The sequence below is a fragment of the Zea mays genome, chromosome 1 (assembly GCF_902167145.1).
Source record: "Zea mays cultivar B73 chromosome 1, Zm-B73-REFERENCE-NAM-5.0, whole genome shotgun sequence".
In the NCBI taxonomy this organism is placed as follows: domain Eukaryota; kingdom Viridiplantae; phylum Streptophyta; class Magnoliopsida; order Poales; family Poaceae; genus Zea; species Zea mays.
In genome coordinates this window covers 82,354,518-82,375,220 of record NC_050096.1, presented here as the reverse complement: position 1 = coordinate 82,375,220, position 20,703 = coordinate 82,354,518, and the positions used below count along the sequence as shown (strand labels likewise).

The following is a 20,703-nucleotide window of genomic DNA, read 5'->3' as shown; positions in this document are numbered from 1 at the left end:
TTCATAATGCTACACTCAAACCTCCAAAACATTATTAAATGACACACAACAAATACATGGGCACCCACTAGTGCTTAATGTTCTCGGTGATGACCAAAGAACATAGCAAAACGTTCAAAACGGCTAGAATTCTGTTTGTAAGAAGAATATTTTAAAATCGGAAATTAAGCACTTAACCTTGGTGGGAATGAAGAGAATGCTCAAGCCAAAAACATATCAACCAACTTGTGATTGTTTTGGAAACGTTCCTAGGCCATATACGAGTCCAACGAAATAAACAGAATGCAAAACGTACACCGAAGCCTCCGTAATGATCCAAAGCTGTGTTGTTTACTCAGGTTGTTTTCACCACCCCGAACCGTATTCTAAAATGAAAATTCGATCTAAACTTACCCTGACTGAGCTAAAATTTTGTAGACACCTTCACAAGAGAGTTTCAAAGGTGTGCATAAAATTTGAGCTAAAAATATTTAGACTTCAAAGTCGGAAATGAAAATATGAATTTGAATAAGAGATTTCACAAAATAGCTCAAGAGATTGGAAAATCGTGCTCTCGGTGAATCAGCTCACACCACTTGGTGACAATGATCCTAAGAGGACCTAGCATGTTTGTATCTAGCCCAAATGCCTCCAACAACTCAGATCCTTAAAATCTCTCAAAACACCAAAACAAAGAGCTTGGGAGGAGAAATCAAAGAGACAACTTCAAGCCATCAAAGATGCAAAGGGAGATACTTCAAAAATATACCACATGAGGTCACAGTGCGATTAAGAAGACACTTTCTAAATCACAAAAACATAAGTGTCAAGTACAAGAGCACGTATAGATCTCCTAACAACAAAAACTAGAGAATAAAACACTAAAATAAGCAAGCTAAAGAGATAGATATCCCTTCTCTGCTATTTATAGAAGGTCATTCCTACCTCAACTAACCCTTGATACATAAAGTCTATCCACTCAGTCGAAGCAAAATGGCCCAACTCTTGAAGCTTTGATCTAATGACTACACACTCTTCACAAAGTTGCTTCGCCTTAACACAACCTCCATGATGATACCATGTGTTGCCTCCAATTTTCCTCGAAAACCGAGTCATCGTGCAGCTAGGGTTAAGAAGTAGACAAGGACAAAGTCGATGTTGTGGTAGTGTGTGTCGTATGCGAACATGACTAGTGCATAATAAGTTATGGAGGGAGACATTTATACTAGTTTGAAGATCAACTCCTACAATTTTTAGGCCAGCCAAGACTGTAGCTCAGCCAACCCTCTAAAGCTGCCTCTTAGGGGTGTAATTGGATCAAACACGGACGAATATTACTCGTTCTATATTTGTTTTCATAATTCTCTTTGAATTCGGATCAGATACAAATACTATTAAGTTTTGTCAGATAAGATTTGAATGGACATTGACATCTTAAATATCCAACTTTGGAATACAGATATAGATAAAGATTAGATACAGATCAGATACTGAATACCCAAACCGGATATAGATCAGATCTCAACCCTTTTAGACGGATCGAATTCGAATACTGATGAATAATATCTGTATCATTTACACCCTACTGCCCCTACGAGCGGCACCAGCGCGCGTGTCAACTGGTCGGGTGAGCTCAATAAAAAAACCAAAGAATCGTCAATGATGGGGTGTGAAGTTCATCGAAAAATAAAAACAAAGAGGTGAAAGTCATGATAGACTTCTAAAAGAAGGATGCTATGATATAGAAAATGATGAAACAAACCTCGTGATGATAGTGTCATGGGTTTGATGTCAAAGACAACATAACATAATAGAAAGAAGAGTAAAATTTTTTAATTTACTACCTCAAGGATCTTTAATTTAGAGGCTCTACTTATGTTAGTTTGTGTGCCTTTTCTAAAAATTATAGTACATATATAAGAAGAAAAACTTTGTGCCTCCACCTCGACTAATAGGCCTAGACAGACATTAAAGCCCGTTAATTCATAAGGCATGTTATGATTTTTATATAATGGCTTCATGAATTTCTAAGAATTTGAGCTTAGAATTTAATTATTTTTAGAATTAGTTATACCTAGGATTACAGTAATTATAGAAAAGTTCATAATTAGTATTTAGGCTGCAAAAAATACTCTAAAAACTCTAAAAATAATGGAAAAAATTTATCGTAGATATTTTGGAACATGGATAACATGAGTAAAGTATTGGAGTTCAAAAAAGATATATGAGAGTATCTAAAATTAGAATGCACTTATAGAAAAGTGAAAAGTTTTAAGAAAAAAGCTAGAAATATTCTTGGGAAGCTTTTAGGGAGAAGATGAACAATGAACATAATGGAATGATTTGGAGCACGAAGAAAAGATTTTGGGAATTCTAAATAAAATATATAGACCAAGAAACCTTAAATTTGAATATAGAAAAAGCAGGACATGCCAAAAGAGAGAATTGTTGTACTACACGTTTTGAAAACTTTATACACTCACAACATAGATCAAAACAACATGAAACATCACATCAATTAAGCCACCAAATTAATTTAGAAAATTTTAAAAATCTACCATTTATATAACTAGATTTACGTAAATTTAAACTATATTGGAAAACTTTATCAATATCAAAAAGTATTTCATTTAGTGTTTTCTATTTGCAGCCTAAAATTGTTGAAATTTTGGAGTTTGACACTTAGAAACTATGTTAACAACATATATTAAGTTTTATCTATGAATTTTTATTTTGGCTACCATGACCTATGTTATTAGTGTGTGTTCAAATTGTAATCTTTGAACATCTCTGCAATGTTGTACACTGTTCTTTGGTTTTGTTTCATACGTCATTATTCGTAATCAATTATGTGTTTCCAAAAAAACAACTAAGTTGTCAATCCTCGTGCAAGGGGTGCACACTAATCACTAGTAATAATCTATAATACATATGCATCAAATAATGATATTAGTCATCACTAAAGAGAAGTTGACTATGTTGAAGTACTACAAGAGGAAAAAAGTTGAGACAACATATATGACAAATAGAAGCGGTCATATCCAGAGACGACATCTATAAATGATTGTACCACCTCTTGGCAAAAGTCTGTCTTTATTAATAGTGACAGACATCATAAGATGATTGTCTTTGTTAATTATAAAATTCCAACTATGGATATCAATAGTTCCAACTAAGTAGGCATCTTTGTAAATTTATTAACATCATAAAGTTCCAACTATGGATATCAATTAACAGTTGTGAGTATCTTAAGAGACCTATTTCTAAAAAATAGCTGCATAAAAAATATTTCATAACTTTTTCACATAAAGTCAAGTAATGATGAACCTCATGTCATTATGTCAACATTATAGCCATCGACGTGATCTACATCTCTTGCAGTGGAGAGAAGTTCTTTACTTTAACTTTTTTGAGAACCAAAATACTGTTTTAAGTTCAAGGACTTCAAAACTCAAATTTTTTTTCCAAACAACCTTAGATATTGACATGGTCTATAAGAAACTTGCCGTTGTCAATACAATCTACAATGTTATAGTTGAAAAGTTTTAATTTAATGTGGTTTAAAGTTTGAAATATCTGTTTTAAGTTCTTATATTTTAAATTATAATTTTACAACTTTAAACAATCTTAAAGGTTAACATGGTTAGTTCCAAAATTATAGTGGCTAGCATGATCTAGAACTTTGTAGCTAATAAGTTTCTTTATTCAAAGTTGCTTAGAGTACTCAAAATTTTATTTTAAATTTATTTTTTTATATTTTCAAACAACATCGTAAAAAGTTGAGGCTAATATATGTTGTACATCACGAAAAACAAGCAAGAGAAGTACTACATTTTTTCGAACATATGATGGAGAAAAAAGCTAAAAAAAGGCAAAGGACGTATACATCGATCATAGAGATAGGGATAGCAACAGACACATTTTTTCAGCACCTCCTTTCATGAACTCATACACATGGGCTGGCTTCATTCCGACTTCCCGTATTTGGTCAATTAGCTTTCAATCTGCATCAAAACTTGTCGTTGAGACCTTAATTTGTGCTATTTGTTTGGACTTGCAAGATAATGATTGTGATCAAGTATAGCCTTTTTAACTGTCGAAACTCCCTCTCTGCTAACAATAAAGTGATTAAGTGAACACGTGCATCGCACCCCATATTTGTAGTATCCTTTGATGACTCAATATTTTTATGTCCTTCATTACTACAAACTATATATTTTTTATATATAGTTTTATCAGCTCGATGCTTTGTGTGGCTCTTTCTAATACTAAATCCAACTTTACCAGCATAAGTATTGTACATCTCATAAGCTTCTTTCTCCGATTCAAAAGACATTCCCACTTCATAAATGATCAAATGTGGCCCACCTTATCATTCCCACTTCATAGATTCAGGTAATTCCAAAATGATGCAGACCCTTGCATCGTTGCCATTGACTCAACGAGGATGGCACGTGTCGGTAATTGCAGGTACATGTTCCTGTTCAAAAACACACGTTGGTAGTCTCAACAGTCCGGGAGATCGTCTATGGCACGACGTTTCCTGGGGACGACGGCTTACGAACACGCGGATAGGGCAGGTGCAAAGGGCAGGACAGAGGTGACGCACTGAGCCGAACGGGAGCCAACTGAGAAGATGGGATCAGTACGTTGCCTACTGGGTTTGGGTTTCACGGTGTTTCCACTACTGATTGCTTGCGGTTGCGGCGGCAACCCGTGCCTGCACCGTCCTGGCGTACTCGACCACCGCATGGACGTCCTGCAGGACCGCCTTGGCCGCGTCCAGCTCGCAGAAGCGCTCCATCCACGCGGCCAGGAGCGGCGTCCTGGCTGCGTCGATGATCTTGGCGCCGGAGAGCGGCTCGGATGCCTTGACCCATGAAACCATGCCACCCAGAAGGACGTCCACGTAGCCGACGCTGTCGCCGCCGAAGAAGGGGCTCTGTCCCCCACCCCCAGAAGAGCATTCCTTCAGGCCTCCCTCCAGCGCGTCCATGGCTGCGACCGTCTGCCTCATCGCCTCGGCCTTCTCCTCGTCGGTCTTGACCATGAACACCCGCCGCCACGGCGTCACAATCTGCACGTAAGCGCAGTTAGTTCAGCACCGTAGCTGAATGTTGTAGGCTTGTAGCCATAAAAAAATGAATAGTACTACAGGAGTGGACACAGGTCGGTACCTTGTCTTCGAGGTAGGCGGCCCAGAAGCGAGCAAGGGCGCGCTGGTAGGGGTCGGCGGGGAGGAGGGACGGGCCAGTGCCGGCGAAAGCGTCGTCGATGTACTGGACGATGACCGTCGACTCGCAGACGGGCGTCCCGTTGTGGATCAGCACCGGCACCGTCTTGTGCACCGGGTTGGAGCTGAGCAGCAGCTCGCTCTTGTTGCCGAGATCCTCCTCGACGTACTCGTAGCTTAGGCCCTTGATCTGGAGCGCGAGCTTCGCTCTCGCGACGAACGGGCTCGCCCACAGCCCCAGCAGCTTGAGCTCACCATCACCACCGTCTTTCCCCATGCTCTCTGCCATGTCCTACCACGGAACTAGAAGAATATATGTTTGCTTCTTTGGCGGTTCTGAAAGTTGGAGCTCTGGAGTGCTTTCGGCGGGCTCTTTATCAGGACCTGGAACGAGGCACATACGTCACCTTCTGAGTCCTCTACCGCCCGTCGATGATTTCCTGAGAACAGGTACGAGCTCAGATACTGGGGATATGACAGGCTGCATGGATTATTCAGAGCTTGAATCCTATCGACTGAACGCCTGCGTGCGTGATGAGTGATGACTGATGAGCCCAACTCGTTACCTATGCGGCACAAGTAGCATAAAATCCTCTCTTCAAATTCAACGGCTGACTACCTTTGCCAGCATTTTAGAAGCTGGCGCTGTTGAGATCGATGACTTCTGACAAGCCTTGGACTCGACGCCCTCAGTCCTCGACAGACTGATGTGACTTGCAAGAATCGTATAGCACCGCAGTGATGTCATTGCTCCCGTCAGAGTATCATGTCCGTCAAATTCTAAAACCGTATATTTGTTTCATTAGCAGGAATTTTACTCAGGGCCCGTTTAAGTTTATTCTAATAATCATAATTTATACATAAATTTATTAAACTAATATAATTATACGTGGAATATATTTATACATTACTTTCGATCATACGAGAGACCTTAATATGCTAGAGCTAGACGAAGAATATGCTACAAGTTAAAGTATAAGCATGGCATAGTAGTGGATATTTAGAATCAATTTCTATCTCACTCTACGTACCACATTCATTCAAGATATAGTATGTGAGCGGAGGATCATGGATCGTAACTATTAGACATGCAGGAGAACGGAAGAAAAGCACGTCAATATAGTGGAAGTAGGTGTACGTCCTCACGTACCAGTAGTAGTAATGTTCACCCATGCTACTCAAGTTTATTACTGATCAACATCACAACATCGGTAATAACGTCTCCATAGTATTCACACTTGCAGAATAAAATGTCACATCGTCGATGTGCTACATACATGCACCGAGAGAAATAATGACGATGTCTTATACGCCCGCAACCCCTGTGAGAAAGACGACAACAACTCCGATGATTTTTTCTATCATGCTAGCCACTTTGTATATTGTCATGGTTTCGGAAACCAGGGACATAGTAGAATTTGTGTTCGGTGGGGAGGCTAGTGTGGAGCATGGTTTTAAATAGCGGGCTAAGGAGTTTAGCTGCGTGCTTCTCAAAAGTGCAAATAACGGGCTATATCGGGATATAACCGGCTATAGCCGGCTATTTAAAATCCTGGTGTGAACTCACTCCGAATGATGAATCAGGAGACTCGAACAGGGGGGTTTATACTGGTTCAGATTCATGGTATTGCTATGGGGAACACATTACAAGGGGTGCAAGTGTGAGAATGAGAGGAAGGGGTGAACTTAGACAGAAATGCTCTTCCTCTTGCTGGTTGTATGGTCGTCCCCCTTTTATAGTTTTAAGGGGGAGGCTCTTACAATGGGATTTGTTACCCGAATCAGGGTGTCCCCTGTTGTCTACAGAGGTCCTACTGACGTGCCATCGTGGCTGGTGTGGGGTAATAGTGCTAGCCTTCCCTCCACTTCAGGCGGGTACAGGCGTGCCTTCCCTCCGTGTTAGGCAGGTACAGGCGTGCGCCTGCTACGCGTGTGACAGGGGGTCATGTCACTGGGGCCCATAGGTGTACTGGCCCAGACCTTTGCTTCTCCGTCTCGCAGAGTTGCTCGACAATAGTTGGTTGGCCTCTCCGCCTCGCTGAATTGCTCGACGGGAGTTGGTCGTCCCGCACGCCTCATGGAGTTGCTCGACAAGAATTGGGTGGTCTCTCTACCTCGCTGAGTTGCTCGGCGGGAATTCATCGGACCGCCTACCTCGCTAAGTTGCTCAGCGGGAATTCATCGGACTGCCTACCTCGCTAAGTTGCTCAGCGGGAGTTGGGTCGTCGCTAGAAATGGGCCTACTTTAGGTACCCCATACCTGGGACTCATCACATATATGGACCCTTGCTAATGGGTTTTTACCCTAAAGGTTTATTAGCGGTCTTATAGATCAGGATTGCTTATTGGCCATGTATTCAACAATCTAAACTTTGAAAAGCTACATAATGTCAAATTTCAAGCCAATTGGCGTAGTTCATTAAGTAGATTCTCATTCCCCAAAATAAATGAATACAAACTCCACCCTAGGGTAAGTGTATTTTTTCAATCATCAACTTGTAGATTTTCAACCCTCAACTATATAGAAATCGGGTTTGGTGTATCTTGAGGCACCACAATGATTGTGTCTTTAATGGTGCTCATCCTAGTGGTGCTAGAGTGCTTGCTTCGGTTGGTGACGAGTTCAATTTGTGGTGTTTTGCAGGGTCCAAAGCTTTGACATTGCTTTCGGACCTTGCCTTTGTGTTTAATCTAGGTTAGGAGGCGGGTGTGCCTCTTCTAGGTGTGTGGGGGGGTTTGTGAGGTCTTTTTTCTTGTACTGGGTGTTTTTTGAACTTTTACTTTCTCTTAATGAAATGATACACAGTTGTCCTATGTGTTCGAGAAAAAACTACAATCTGTTTTTGTTCGAAATATGGACCGGCCACATGCGCATCTACTCCAACTTATTTTTAAAACAATGTCACTGACTCTGCAAAAACATTTGTGATAACTTTTGACCAACATTGTGCATAGATCTTTGTCCAAGAAAACCTTTTGTACACATGTTTCATCTGGAAAACTGAGGGTAAAGACATGTGGAGGTGGCGTATGTGGGCGTTACCTAAAGCGTCCACGAGCCACACTATGCTCACAGCGCATAGTAGAAGATGAAGAAGGGGACAACATGTAGTCAAGGATTGTGTTGGAGACTTGGAGCAGAGGCAAGACGACGGGCAGTAGGAGACGTAAATCTTAGGGATGACAATGAGTACCCGAAATCCGATGGGTAAAAACCCTATTAGAGCATGAGTATAACGATTTTGATACATATAGATATTTTATTGGGTCATTTGTTATACTCATCGGGTATGGTGGGCATTGATATCTCTCTATGTTATAGGTATGGTGGACAATGGGTATAGGTAGGTTTAGGTATAGCGTAATTTTGTATGATGGGTAGTAGGTATGAGTATGGAGCATTTTTTCTATAGTGAGATGGTATGCCTTTATATGCTATTAGGTTGTCCTCAGTGGGTAGTGTAAAATAGGGGACACGAAACAATACATATATTGTTTGACGTTGTTTTTAGAGTGAAATTTAAAATAGACGATAAAAAGAGAATAATATAATGGATCTGCTGAAGATTGCCTTAGGTACCTTGCCCATTGTAATCCCTATTAAATTTCAATCAAATCATCGAAAACCTAGTCATACAAAAATAGTACAACAACCGTACGTATGCGCGTATTTTTGTCTATCTTTATCATGGAAAGGAGTATAATTTCCTTTTTCACACTCAAATGGTCGTTCCATCCTCAATCACTAGTACAATTTGGCTCTATACAAGCGGTAGGCTTTTTACATCACAGGCGGTTCGGTTAGAAAACCGCCTATGATGTCCCAGGCGGTTCAGTACGCCTGTGATGTAATAGTATCACAAGCGGTTTTTGTTTAGGACCGCCTGTGGTGCTCTATCCTTTTCACAAACGGACCCTAAGAGAAAATCGCTTGTGATTGTAAAAATATGAAAATACAATTTAAATATGAAAATAATTTTAATTTTTAACAGAAATATGCAAATACAATTTAAATGAATTAATATTTAATTTTTAACAGAAATATGCAAATACAATTTAAATGAATTAATATTTAATTTTTAACAATAATATGCAAATACAATTTAAATGAATTATAATAGCACACATAGATAACTAGAGAGATTTTAAATTAATTGGCAACCACAATTCATAGTCGATCATACATGATAACAAATACAATTTGATTCATACAATTTTTCATGAACTACCATTTTCCGCATGTATGGCTTTAAGTTCTTATCAATTTTCTTTTCCACACGCTTGATTCTCTCTGGACCGTTAAAGACGAACATCTCTTCATACTTATTGTATTCCTCATCTTGGTCTCCCACATTCTCAACTCCAACAATTTTTTGCTTTCCAGAAATAACTACATGCATCTTCTCATCTGCTGGATCGAGTACATAGAACACTTGTGCAACACATTCGGCGAGAACCCACGGGTCATCTTTATATCCTACTTTCTTTAAGTCTACCAGTGTGAGTCCGTAGTTATCCACTATCACCCCCACGGGATGTTGTACCCATTGGCACTTAAATAAGGGTATTTTCATGCTTGGGCCATAATCAAGTTCTCATATTTCTTCTATGAATCCAAAATATGTGGTCTTCTGTCCATGTAGGTCAAGAGCATCGATACGAACACCGCTATTTTGTGCAACACTTTTCATGTCTTTTGATTTAGTGTAGAATGTGTACCCATTGATGTCATATGCTTGCCATGATGTCACAAAACACGATGGCCCAGAAGCCAAATTCTTCATTGTTTTCTCTTCCAAAGAGTCTCCGAATGGGATGTTTTTGTCCATTAACCATTCGCTGAAACGATGTTTGTGCTCCCTCATGATCCAGTCCTCTGTGCGGTTCTGATTTTCTTTATGAAGCTCATCCAGGTGTTCCTCTATGTAAGGCTCGGCTATCGTGAGATGTTGTAGTACACTACCATGAGCACAATGTACTAGCTTGTAATCCTCAACGCGAAAAGTTTTCTTGCCCATTCTCCCTCTCCCACATAGTTTACCCTCATGTTTAGGTACAGGCACACCTATCATTGTTCCGTACTGATGTAATCTATACAGCTCTCAATCACTTCTTCTGTAGTGTATCCCTCCATGATTGAACTCTCTGGGTGAGCGCGATTTCGCACATAACCTTTTAATACTCCCAGGTATCGCTCCAACTGAAACATATGATGTAAATATAGTGGCCCTAATATTTTTATCTGATCCACGAGATGTATGATTAGGTGTACTTGCATATCAAAAAATGATGGAGGAAAACACATTTCAAGCTTGCACATAGTCTCGATGATGTATGCCTTTAGATAGTCCAAGTCTTCCAAAGCTATTACTTTTTGTGAAACCGCATTGAAAAAGTAACACAATCGTGTGATGACAACTTTGACATGCTCTGTTTCGAGGGCTCTTACCGCAATTGGGAGGAACACCGTCATCATCACATGGCAGTCATGAGAGTTGTAGCCAAATAGAGACAAGTCCTTCATCCTGACTAGTCTGCTGATATTGGATGAGAAACCTGTGGGCACTTTGACCCCACACAAACATTTGCAAATCTTTGTTCTCTCCTCAACTGACAAGTTGTAGCTAGCTGGGGGGAGGTAAGGCTTCCCTTTGCCACTATCCACTGGATGAAGTTCCGGTCTGATTTGAAGATTTACTAGATCATTGCGTGATTTGAGTCCGTCTTTTGTCTTACTCGGCATGCCCAGCAAGGTTCCAATGATGTTGTCAAAAACATTTTTTGTTACATGCATCAAATCAATGCTGTGGCAAATTTCCATATCCTTCCAGTATGGGAGGTACTTGAAAAAAATTGATTGCTTCTTGAAAGTTGTGTAAGTTGAAGGGTCAGTTCTCTTTCTCTTTTCTCCTTTGTTTTTTCCCTTTCCGAATACAACATGAATGTTCTTTACAATTTCAAAAACAAGTTTCCCACTATAAGGCTTTGGTGCACCTTCACTTTCCAGTTGATTGTTAAATTCCGCTTTCATCTTTCGGTACTTATGCTGCTTCATCAAGAACCGTCTTTGTCCCATGAACACCAACTTCTTGGATGATTTAAGGTACATGGAAGCAGTTCCATCGACGCACACTACACAACCATTCTTTCCTTTAGTCTTTTGCCCTGATAGTGTGGCGCCACCGGGAGAATCATGGATGGTAACAAATATAATTGCTCTTAAGTTGAAATACTCATGGCAATACTCATCCCATATTCTAACTCCTTCATTCCAGAGCTTTGTCATATCTTCCATAAGAGGTTCTAGGAACACATCAATATCAACACCAGCTGATTTCGGACCTTGAATAAGAATAGTCAACATAATGTACTTTCTTTTGTGACACAGCCATGATGGAAGGTTGTACATCGTTAAAGTCACGGGCCAGGTGCTATGTACACTTCTTTTTTCACCAAATGGATTCATTCCGTCTGTACCCAAAGCAAATCTTATATTTCTGGTTTCTTTGGCAAACTCAGGTGTTGGGGGCCTTCGGCTTCCGAAGGTCCTCAAAAACGTGATTTGACAATGTTTTCTAAGTATGTGAGCAGGTATCTTCAGAATCAGGAATCAGGTTGCGGGTATACAGAAGCATGGTCAAGACGAAGCTTGACTGGGACGACGATCACGACGAAGGATAAGATGATCACGAAGCTATATGTAGAAGAGCTTCGGCATCAGGGCGGGAAGGGGAAACCGACTTAAAGATGAAAAGCCAAACTAGACCTTGAAGAATTACTATAGGGTTATTGATAAATGTAAAGGGCATTAATGTAATTTTGCATGGGCTGCGACTCGTGCCTATAAATAGGTGAACAGTATCCCTGTACTGTTCACGCGGACTTGGCATTCACTTTTGCGTCACGCCTGTATTCTTTTCCTTCAAGCCGAAGGTACATTTATAATTTATCTTTGTTCAAACAAGTAATAAAAATAAGAATAGATTAATAATAATGTTTATAGAAATCGTGTCACTTTCTATATTTTGTTTGAATGTTCTCCATTTTTTATCATGATCATGAAGGTATGTCCTTCATGACCTTCGTCCTAAATTCGTTATGTCCGAAGGGAAATAATGATAAGAAGGACGAAGGGCCTTTGATATTTAACTTTTTATGTTGCCTTGTTCTTAATTCATAGCATTTGAGAACAAGTCCCCAACATTGGCGCCCACCTCCGGTGAACTCACTTCCACTTTTTGAGTCTTGAACGCTTTCGGCAAGCATCACCTTCGTCATGCCGCCGAAAAAAGCTTCAGCGACAGGGGCTGGTACTTTACAGCCGCTGGATCCCAATCAGGACGTCCTTTCTCTTAGAGAGGCACGAAGCCACAAGAGGAAGGCTGTTAGTCCAACACCTCCGGAGGATGACTTGGATCAGGAGATCCAAAACCTGGAGATCCTTCAGCAACAGGTGCAGTGCAAGAAGGAGAAGATGGCTCGTCTAGCTGATCTTCAGAGACAGATAGACGAAGCTTCCGAAGAGGTTCGTCATCTTGTTCAAGATGATTAGAGCCGAAGGCCTCCACGCAGAGAGCTCCATCAGGAAGGCTTTCACAATGAGGACGACTGGTATGAAGATTTCCATCATGGAAACTTTGCTTTTGATGATGCTTCTCCTCTCTCAACAGATTTGCAGGCTACACCATGGCCCCAGTCTTACAAGCCACCCCAGCTCCCCATGTATGACGGTCACACAGACCCGAAGCAATTCCTGATGAGCTATGAAGCAACCATATCTTCGTATGGTGGCAATACTGCAGTCATGGCAAAATCTTTTGTCATGGCCGTCAAGAGCGTTGCTCAGACCTGGTACTCTTCTCTTCGGCCAGAGACAATCACTTCTTGTCAAAAGCTGAAGGATATGTTGATAACCAGCTTCCAAGGATTTCAGACAAAGCCAGTCACCGCCCAGGCTCTATTCCAGTGTACTCAGGATCACGAAGAATACCTTCAGGCGTATGTCCGAAGGTTCCTGCGTCTGAGGGCACAGGCGCCAACAGTGCCCAATGAAATTGTCATTGAGGCCATGATTAAGGGGCTTCGGCCGGGACCTTCAGCGCAGTACTTTGCCAGGAAGCCACCACAAACGTTAGAAAAGTTGCTCCAGAAGATGGACGAATACATTCGAGCTGATAATGACTTCCGCCAAAGAAGGGAGGAAGCATTCAGGTTCTCTGAAATGACCAGGGGCTTCGGAGGAAGATTTCACCCGAGGCATGTTAGGTCAATTCATAACTCTACTCAAACTGATGATCGAGGGAGCCAGCAGCAAAGGCCACAATACTCTTCACAAGCTTCGGAGCAGCAGCAAAGTTCTTTTCGGCCGCCAGCGCCGAGGGGCAGAGGCGCCAGGGGCTTCGGGGGAAGGTTTGGAGATCAGCCAAGAAAAATTTACTGCTTATTCTATGGTGAAGACAAGGGCCATACCACTAGGATGTGCCACGTTACCATCCAGAAGCAGAAGGAGATAGCAGAAGCAGCAGCACAACAAAGTCAGCCGAAGCAGGTCATGCATACTGCTTCGTATCATTCGCCTTATATTCCAGAATATGTAGGCAACCACCCTTCAGCGTCTGTTGCTTCGGCAAGCCAGCCCCAAGCATCTTGGCAGCACCCTCCACCACCACCGCCGACGCAGCGAGGACAGCAGCCAGAAGGGAGTCAGCACAATCACCTTCAGAGGGATTTCAGAGAGGAGTCTGAAGCTCGCACAGTCAATAGCACTGTGCCAGAGTCGAAGCACATTTATTGATGAATATCCTACCTCAACAGCAGTTCTTTCGCATTCTTACATTCAGTATTACCTTTTTGTTAGTAAGGAACAATTATGAGGAGTTTAAGTGTCTTTTATCGTTTTTCGATTTCTTGTAACACTTTCGTCTATTACCATAATAAAAATATGTCTTTTCCATAGGCTTGATTTGCCGAAGCATACAAATTTATGGTGGCATGAAGGACCTTTGTATTATCAAACATTTTTCCTAACGGACATAGTGCAAATTCCTCGAAACAGTAAAAAGTCGCTCCTAAGGGAACGCAGTGTAAGTTTTCTGAAACTACAGCGAAAAATAAACGCTGATTCCGCCGAAAGTAAAAGGCGAAGAAGCTCCTAAGGGAGGCTTACAGCGAAAAATAAACGCTGATTCCGCTGAAAGTAAAAGGCGAAGAAGCTCCTAAGGGAGGCTTACAGCGAAAAATAAACACTGATTCCGCTGAAAGTAAAAGGCGAAGAAGCTCCTAAGGGAGGCTTACAGCGAAAAGTCAGCGCTGAGATAAAAAGTGTGTGTGCTCTATTACAGGGATATGTATCTGCGGCACAAATATCATTTTGCATAACATAACATCATCACATCATTCTGCATAACATAAGCATCATACAACATATTGCATGTGAAACAAGAAGGGGATACATTGTTGGTCTTCGGAGAATATTTTGGAAAAGAGAAAATCGTGCTAAGGCACAAGACAAATCGAGATGAAGTGTAGCCTCATCGGAGATGCAACACAAAACTTTTTTATAGCTTCGGAGAATATTTAACGAAGCTTGGACATTTTTCATCAGGGAAGTAAGCAAAATCTTGTGATATAGAAAAGATTTTCTTCACGAAGCATGAAAAGAAGGGAAGGTGTTTTTTCGCCGAAGGCTCAAAAAATGGTATGTATGCAAAATTTCATGCATCGTAAAGAATTAAACTTTAGATTATATATTACATTCAAAGTTACAATATATTACACATGTTACGTTCCAAATGTTCCTACAGTAACATTCAATCCTCCTTAAGCACTATTTCTGCAGCTTCATTCAATAGCTGGTCGACAACCTTGTCCATAATGGCTTCGGCCATTTTTCTAATTTCATCGTCCCCCTTCGGGTGGGGGCCCGGAGATGCCTCAGCAGGTTCTGAGGGAAGAGAAGATACGGCTATATTACTATTACAAACCGCGAACAAAGTCTGGAATTAAAAATTATAGCATAATAAAAACCACTAATTAATACCTATTTGCCCTTCGGGCTCTGTACTTTTCTGGCATCGTGGATGCCTTTTTCACTCTTTTGAATAATTTCTTGCGCCATTTCTCGGTCGCCGTTGTCCCAGATATCGGTGAAGAATTTCTCACCAACCATGCTTGCTTCGGGCGAGGGGTCTTTAATGTCTTTAGAGGACAAGGTAGCTTCGGACTGCGCCAAGGATTTTACATGCTCGCAGCCTTTCCTCTCCAAAACAGCGGCAATCCCTCTAGCACCCGAAAAAGCGCATATGTCACCGCGGCTATTCAGAATTTCCTCGAAGGCCTCTGCTTCGTGACTGATCCATTCCATTGGACCTTCAGGATTGCCTCTTGAGAAATTCTCTTCACTAGAGAATGCGCCAACGCTGGCGAAGCTGGATTTTATCTTCTTGACGCACTCTATGGATTTAACATAGCATTTTCTCTGGGATGCACGAAGCACCTTAACACTTATCTCTAAATGATTGGCCAATTGATCACTAAGCTCTCGTTTTGTTTCTTCAAGTATACGTTCTTCTTTAGCTCTAGCTAGCTGTTTCTGAAGATCTTTAATTTCACGTTTTTGGGCTTCGGCCTGGGCCTTTGAGGCAGCTTCGTCCTTTTTTACCTTGTCTACCAATGTAAGCAGAATTTTATCCTTTTCCAGAGCTTCGTTTCTTAGTTTGATAACTTCTGATCGTAGGTTGTTGAACGCAGTTTCATAGCTCTCGTCTTCGGCATTCTTTTGTGCTCTCAATGCGTTGCTTAGAATTAAACCCTATATGTAAAAGAGTTGGTATAAGAATAAAAGAATGAGTTACGGATTATAAAATTTCCAAACGCCCAATTCCCATACCTTTAGGCTATTGTACGCAAGACTATCCGCCAGATCGTCCTTCGTCATAGCGCATAATCCAGCTTCAAGCTTCGGAAATCCCATACTTCTAGCCGTCTCCCGACAGACGGATAATTCTTTGTTGTCTGGGAGGCAGTATAGGAAATCTTCTTCGTTTGTCCCATTGAACACTAGTGCCCCCTTCGGATATTTTAATTCTTTGGCATAGTGATTAGCTTCAAAAACTTCTTCTTCCGATAACTTTTTCCCCGAAGCATGTCGCACGATATAATCGTGTATTTTGGAAGATGCTTCGGGGGCAGCGGTATCAATTTCTTCGACCAAAGTTGGCTCTGACATTTTCATTTTTCCAGTTGCCTTTGCAATTTTTGTTTCTTCTGCTTCCAAAGGTATTACCTTGGTTGGTTCTGAAGGCCCGGTTTCAACTTCAGTCTGTTGCTTCGGAGCTTCAGCAACGGATACTTCAGCAAGCGCCTCAGAAGTTTCAGCAGTCTTCTTTGGGGTTGTGCTTGGAAGTTTAATTGTTTCCAAAACATCTAACACATTAACCATTCTTTTTCTTTTTGGGGTCACTGTTGGCCCCTTTTTAATTTTTGATGCTTCAATTTCTTCTGAAGGACTTAAAATTTTTGATATCTTCACTCCCTCAGCTGATGCTTTCGCTTCTTCCGTCTTTGGTTCTTCCATCTTTTCTGTCACTGGCACTTCGGCCATTTCTGTGACTTCTGGTAACAAGGTTGGCTCTTCAGCCTCGGTAGCCGAAGAGGTCTCGCCGGTGAACTTAGGCACCGTGGCTGGTTCAATATAGCGTGGCCGGTGTGTGAGAACTTTTATCCTTTTTCTCTTCGGCGCTGGCTCGCTAGGAGCAGCTGCAGCTGTTTCTTTCGCAGAAGTTGTGCCTTTTCTTTTTTGCCCCCGCACTCGATAGCGGTAGTCGGGGTAGACAAACCCGATTGCATCAAACACTCGGTTGAGTCATTTCTTTTTTCGGCCTCCGAATGCCGCTGACAATGCTATGTCTTCGGCCTTCGAATATACCCCAAGCAATTCATCACTTACAGTCTCAATGCTCTTTAACCAATCATCATCTGGTTCAACGAACTTGTCTCCGTATTTGAATGTATACTTCAGCCTGACTAGCCCACCTTCGTTAGTTTCTTTAACAGTTTCTTTCGACATTTCCCAATTATCTGCAAGAGGCCACACTCTGAAGGCAATGTGTTCTTGTATTAAATCCCTTGTCCCAATAAAAGAGCAAACAACTCCGAAGGCTCTCTAGCATTCTTCGGCTGCTTCATTCATTTCCACCTTCGGCCTTCGCAAGCCGAAGCGTTGCCAGATGGGACGCATAATGATCTTCTTTATATCTTCTCGAGATTTCAAGTCATTCTTCACGTAAAACCATTCCATCATCCAGTCGCCAGGCCATCTCTTTCGAAAGGTCGGCACTGGGCAGCTTGACCCAGACCGAGAGCCGAAGCTATAGCAGCCAAAGTTGTTGTGATATTGTTCCTTACCCCATGGTTTTGTCTCGTATAACAATTCGTGTATGTTGCAGAAGCTTTTTGCATCAGGTTCCAAGCCTTGGCTCCTCACGGCCCACACGAAGATATTCATTCTTATGATTGCTTCGGGGGTAAGTTGGTGAAGGTGGATTTCAAATATCTTCAGCACCTCCACAACAAAACTACTCAGGGGAAATCGTAGTCCAGCTTTCAAGAAGCTTCGAAATACTACGACTTCATTTTCCTCAGGAGTTGGGCAAGTCTTCTCTCCTTCGTCGGCCCTTACAACAGACAAATCTCGGAAATATCTTCCTCTCATGTTGACAAGATGATTTTCTTTAATACTTGATTTGCCGAAAACCGCATGGCTTGGTCGCCAAGGTCGATCTTCGGAGTCTTCACCACCACTATCCGCATCATAGCTGTCGCTGTCACCAGTATCTTCAGATAAACCTTCCAAAATTTCTTTAGTGATCTTCTCTGTATTAGTCTTCGACATAGATCGAAGAAAACCCAGATGCATCTCTTCAGAAAGACTCAGCTTCATTTCGGCAGCAACCTTCTTCTCCTCAGACATCCCTTCGGAATTCTTGCCTCTCGCTTCCGAAGCTTAAAACTAGGGAGGCAACCAAATATTTGTGAGCAGAAAACTATTTGAGCAGGCAAAACAGATGGCAAGAGAGCGTGCCAAATAAATTATGGCGAGCCCCTATTTATACACCCATTATGTCGAAAACTGGAGGGTCCCGCTTGTCAAAGACTGTTGCTATTCTAGCAAAGGGAAGGTGTTTTTTCGGACCTTCGGCTCAAAGCCTTCGTCCATGTCGCAATATAAATTTATCATTCCAGCAAATTAATATTGCGAGGGGCTACTGTTGGGGGCCTTCGGCTTCCGAAGGTCCTCAAAAACGTGATTTGACAATGTTTTCTAAGTATGTGAGCAGGTATCTTCGGAATCAGGAATCAGGTTGCGGGTATACAGAAGCATGGTCAAGACGAAGCTTGACTAGGACGGCGATCACGACGAAGGATAAGATGATCACGAAGCTATATGTAGAAGAGCTTCGGCATCAGGGCGGGAAGGGGAAACCGACTTAAAGATGAAAAGCCAAACTAGACCTTGAAGAATTACTATAGGGTTATTGATAAATGTAAAGGGCATTAATGTAATTTTGCATGGGCTGTGACTCGTGCCTATAAATAGGTGAACAGTATCCCTGTACTGTTCACGCGGACTTGGCATTCACTTTTGCGTCACGCCTGTATTCTTTTCCTTCAAGCCGAAGGTACATTTGTAATTTATCTTTGTTCAAACAAGTAATAAAAATAAGAATAGATTAATAATAATGTTTATAGAAATCATGTCACTTTCTATATTTTGTTTGAATGTTCTCCATTTTTTATCATGATCATGAAGGTATGTCCTTCATGACCTTCGTCCTAAATTCGTTATGTCCAAAGGGAAATAATGATAAGAAGGACGAAGGGCCTTTGATATTTAACTTTTTATGTTGCCTTGTTCTTAATTCATAGCATTTGAGAACAAGTCCCCAACATCAGGATACATAAGATCGAAATTTTTCCATTGTGATGCATCAGCAGGGTGTCGAATCTGTTTGTTATTCTGCTTGCGATTTTCAGCATGCCAACGCATAAGCTCAGCCTCCCTAGGATTTGAGAACAAACGTTTTAAGCGATCAATTATTGAAAGATACCACATCACCAAAGCTGGGTTCTTTGACTTCTTTTTCCCATCCATGTCATCAAAAGTGTCATCGTCACTTTCAGGTCCAATAGTGGATTTCTTGTTTTTATTTTTCTTCGGGAATTTTTTTACACAGTCTTGATTGTAGCTCTTCTTGTATCGACTGACATTGCAAACTGGGCATCTTGATGCGTTCTCAAAATCGCCACGATACAGAATACAATGGTTCGGACATGCATGAATTTTTTGCACACCCAGAGCTATGGGAGATATAAGCTTCTTCGCTTTATAAGTGCTTGTTGGTAGTTTGTTGGGTTTTGGTAGTAATTGGGACAGAAAATTCAAAAGATCTGTGAAGCTAGTATCAGACCATCCGGCGCTAGCCTTCAACTTCAGAAGTTCTAGAACTGTACGCAGTGTAGTAAACTCTTTGTCACAACCCTTTGATTCATCATATAAAGGTTATTTTGAAGCACTTTTCAGTCCCTCCATTTTAGATAGCCCTTTCTGCGATCCCACAGAACTCAACATTTCTGGTTCCATATGGCGCAACATCTCTTCGCAATCAAATTCTTCAAAATCTTGATTAGCATCCACATTATCCACTTTACCATCAACTTTAAGATCTAAAATTCCGTCAACTCTCTCGTCATTACCAGGCACTTCACACGGATCCAACTCACCATGTTCTGACCATATCGTGTAATTGTTTTTAAACTCTCTTTTTAGCAGATGTGATTGGATTACTCCTGTATCTCTCCAAGTATCTTATTATCACAGTCGATGCACGGACATAATATCTCCTTGCTCTTTCGCAAATTCACGTGCTTTTTGGCCGCTTCAATAAAGCTTCTCAAATTTCGAATATACAACGGATGTGGTCTTGGCACATTGTACATCCAACCTCGGTCCATTACCTATCCTTATATTGATTAACATCAATAAAATCATTAATTAATTGAATTCATCCATAAAACATGAAACGAATTGATATGTATGAAAATAAAACAAACATTGCAACAATAGATACCTTGAGGTGAGACAATTGTGTTTTTAAAGAATCTTTAAACTAGATCAACTATTATAAGTCCAAATCTTGAATTCCAAAGCTTTTCTTCAAATCCGTTCTATATTACAAAATTGAGGCAAAAAATCGCATCAAAATGAGAAATAAAACAAATGGAGATCATATATATGCATAAACTATTGAAATCAATCAATAAACTCAAAAACAAAACCTTCTCCCTGTAGATCTCAAAAAAAACCCGCCGCCGCTACAGTGCTGTGAATTAGGGTTCTGCGAGTTAGGGTTCTGGAACCCGTCGGGGGCTAGCCCTTTTATAGTGTACACACATCACAGGCGGATATTTAGCAAAACCGCTTGTGATAGATA

At 41.2% G+C, this 20,703-nt stretch overlaps 1 protein-coding gene across 1 annotated transcript; it reads right to left on the bottom strand.

Annotated features, from left to right (window-relative positions):
• Positions 1-4,330: 4,330 nt before the first annotated feature.
• Positions 4,331-5,892, bottom strand: LOC100192043 (glutathione S-transferase GSTU6). The gene is made up of 3 exons (NM_001137466.1): positions 5,779-5,892; positions 5,157-5,652; positions 4,331-5,056 (listed from the first exon to the last, which is right to left on the bottom strand). Exons 2-3 carry the CDS (start codon positions 5,499-5,501, stop codon positions 4,664-4,666), a joined length of 738 nt encoding a protein of 245 aa, NP_001130938.1. The 5' UTR covers positions 5,502-5,652; positions 5,779-5,892; the 3' UTR covers positions 4,331-4,663.
• Between the last annotated feature and the right edge of the window lie 14,811 nt (positions 5,893-20,703).

Bases quoted from the DNA above. Each gene is read 5' to 3' on its own strand.
- LOC100192043 (NM_001137466.1), bottom strand. From the start codon at position 5,501: ATGGCAGAGAGCATGGGGAAAGACGGTGGTGATGGTGAGCTCAAGCTG. The intron at 5,057-5,156 runs GTACCGACCTGT...GCTTACGTGCAG, and splicing joins CCGCCTACCTCGAAGACAAG to ATTGTGACGCCGTGGCGGCG.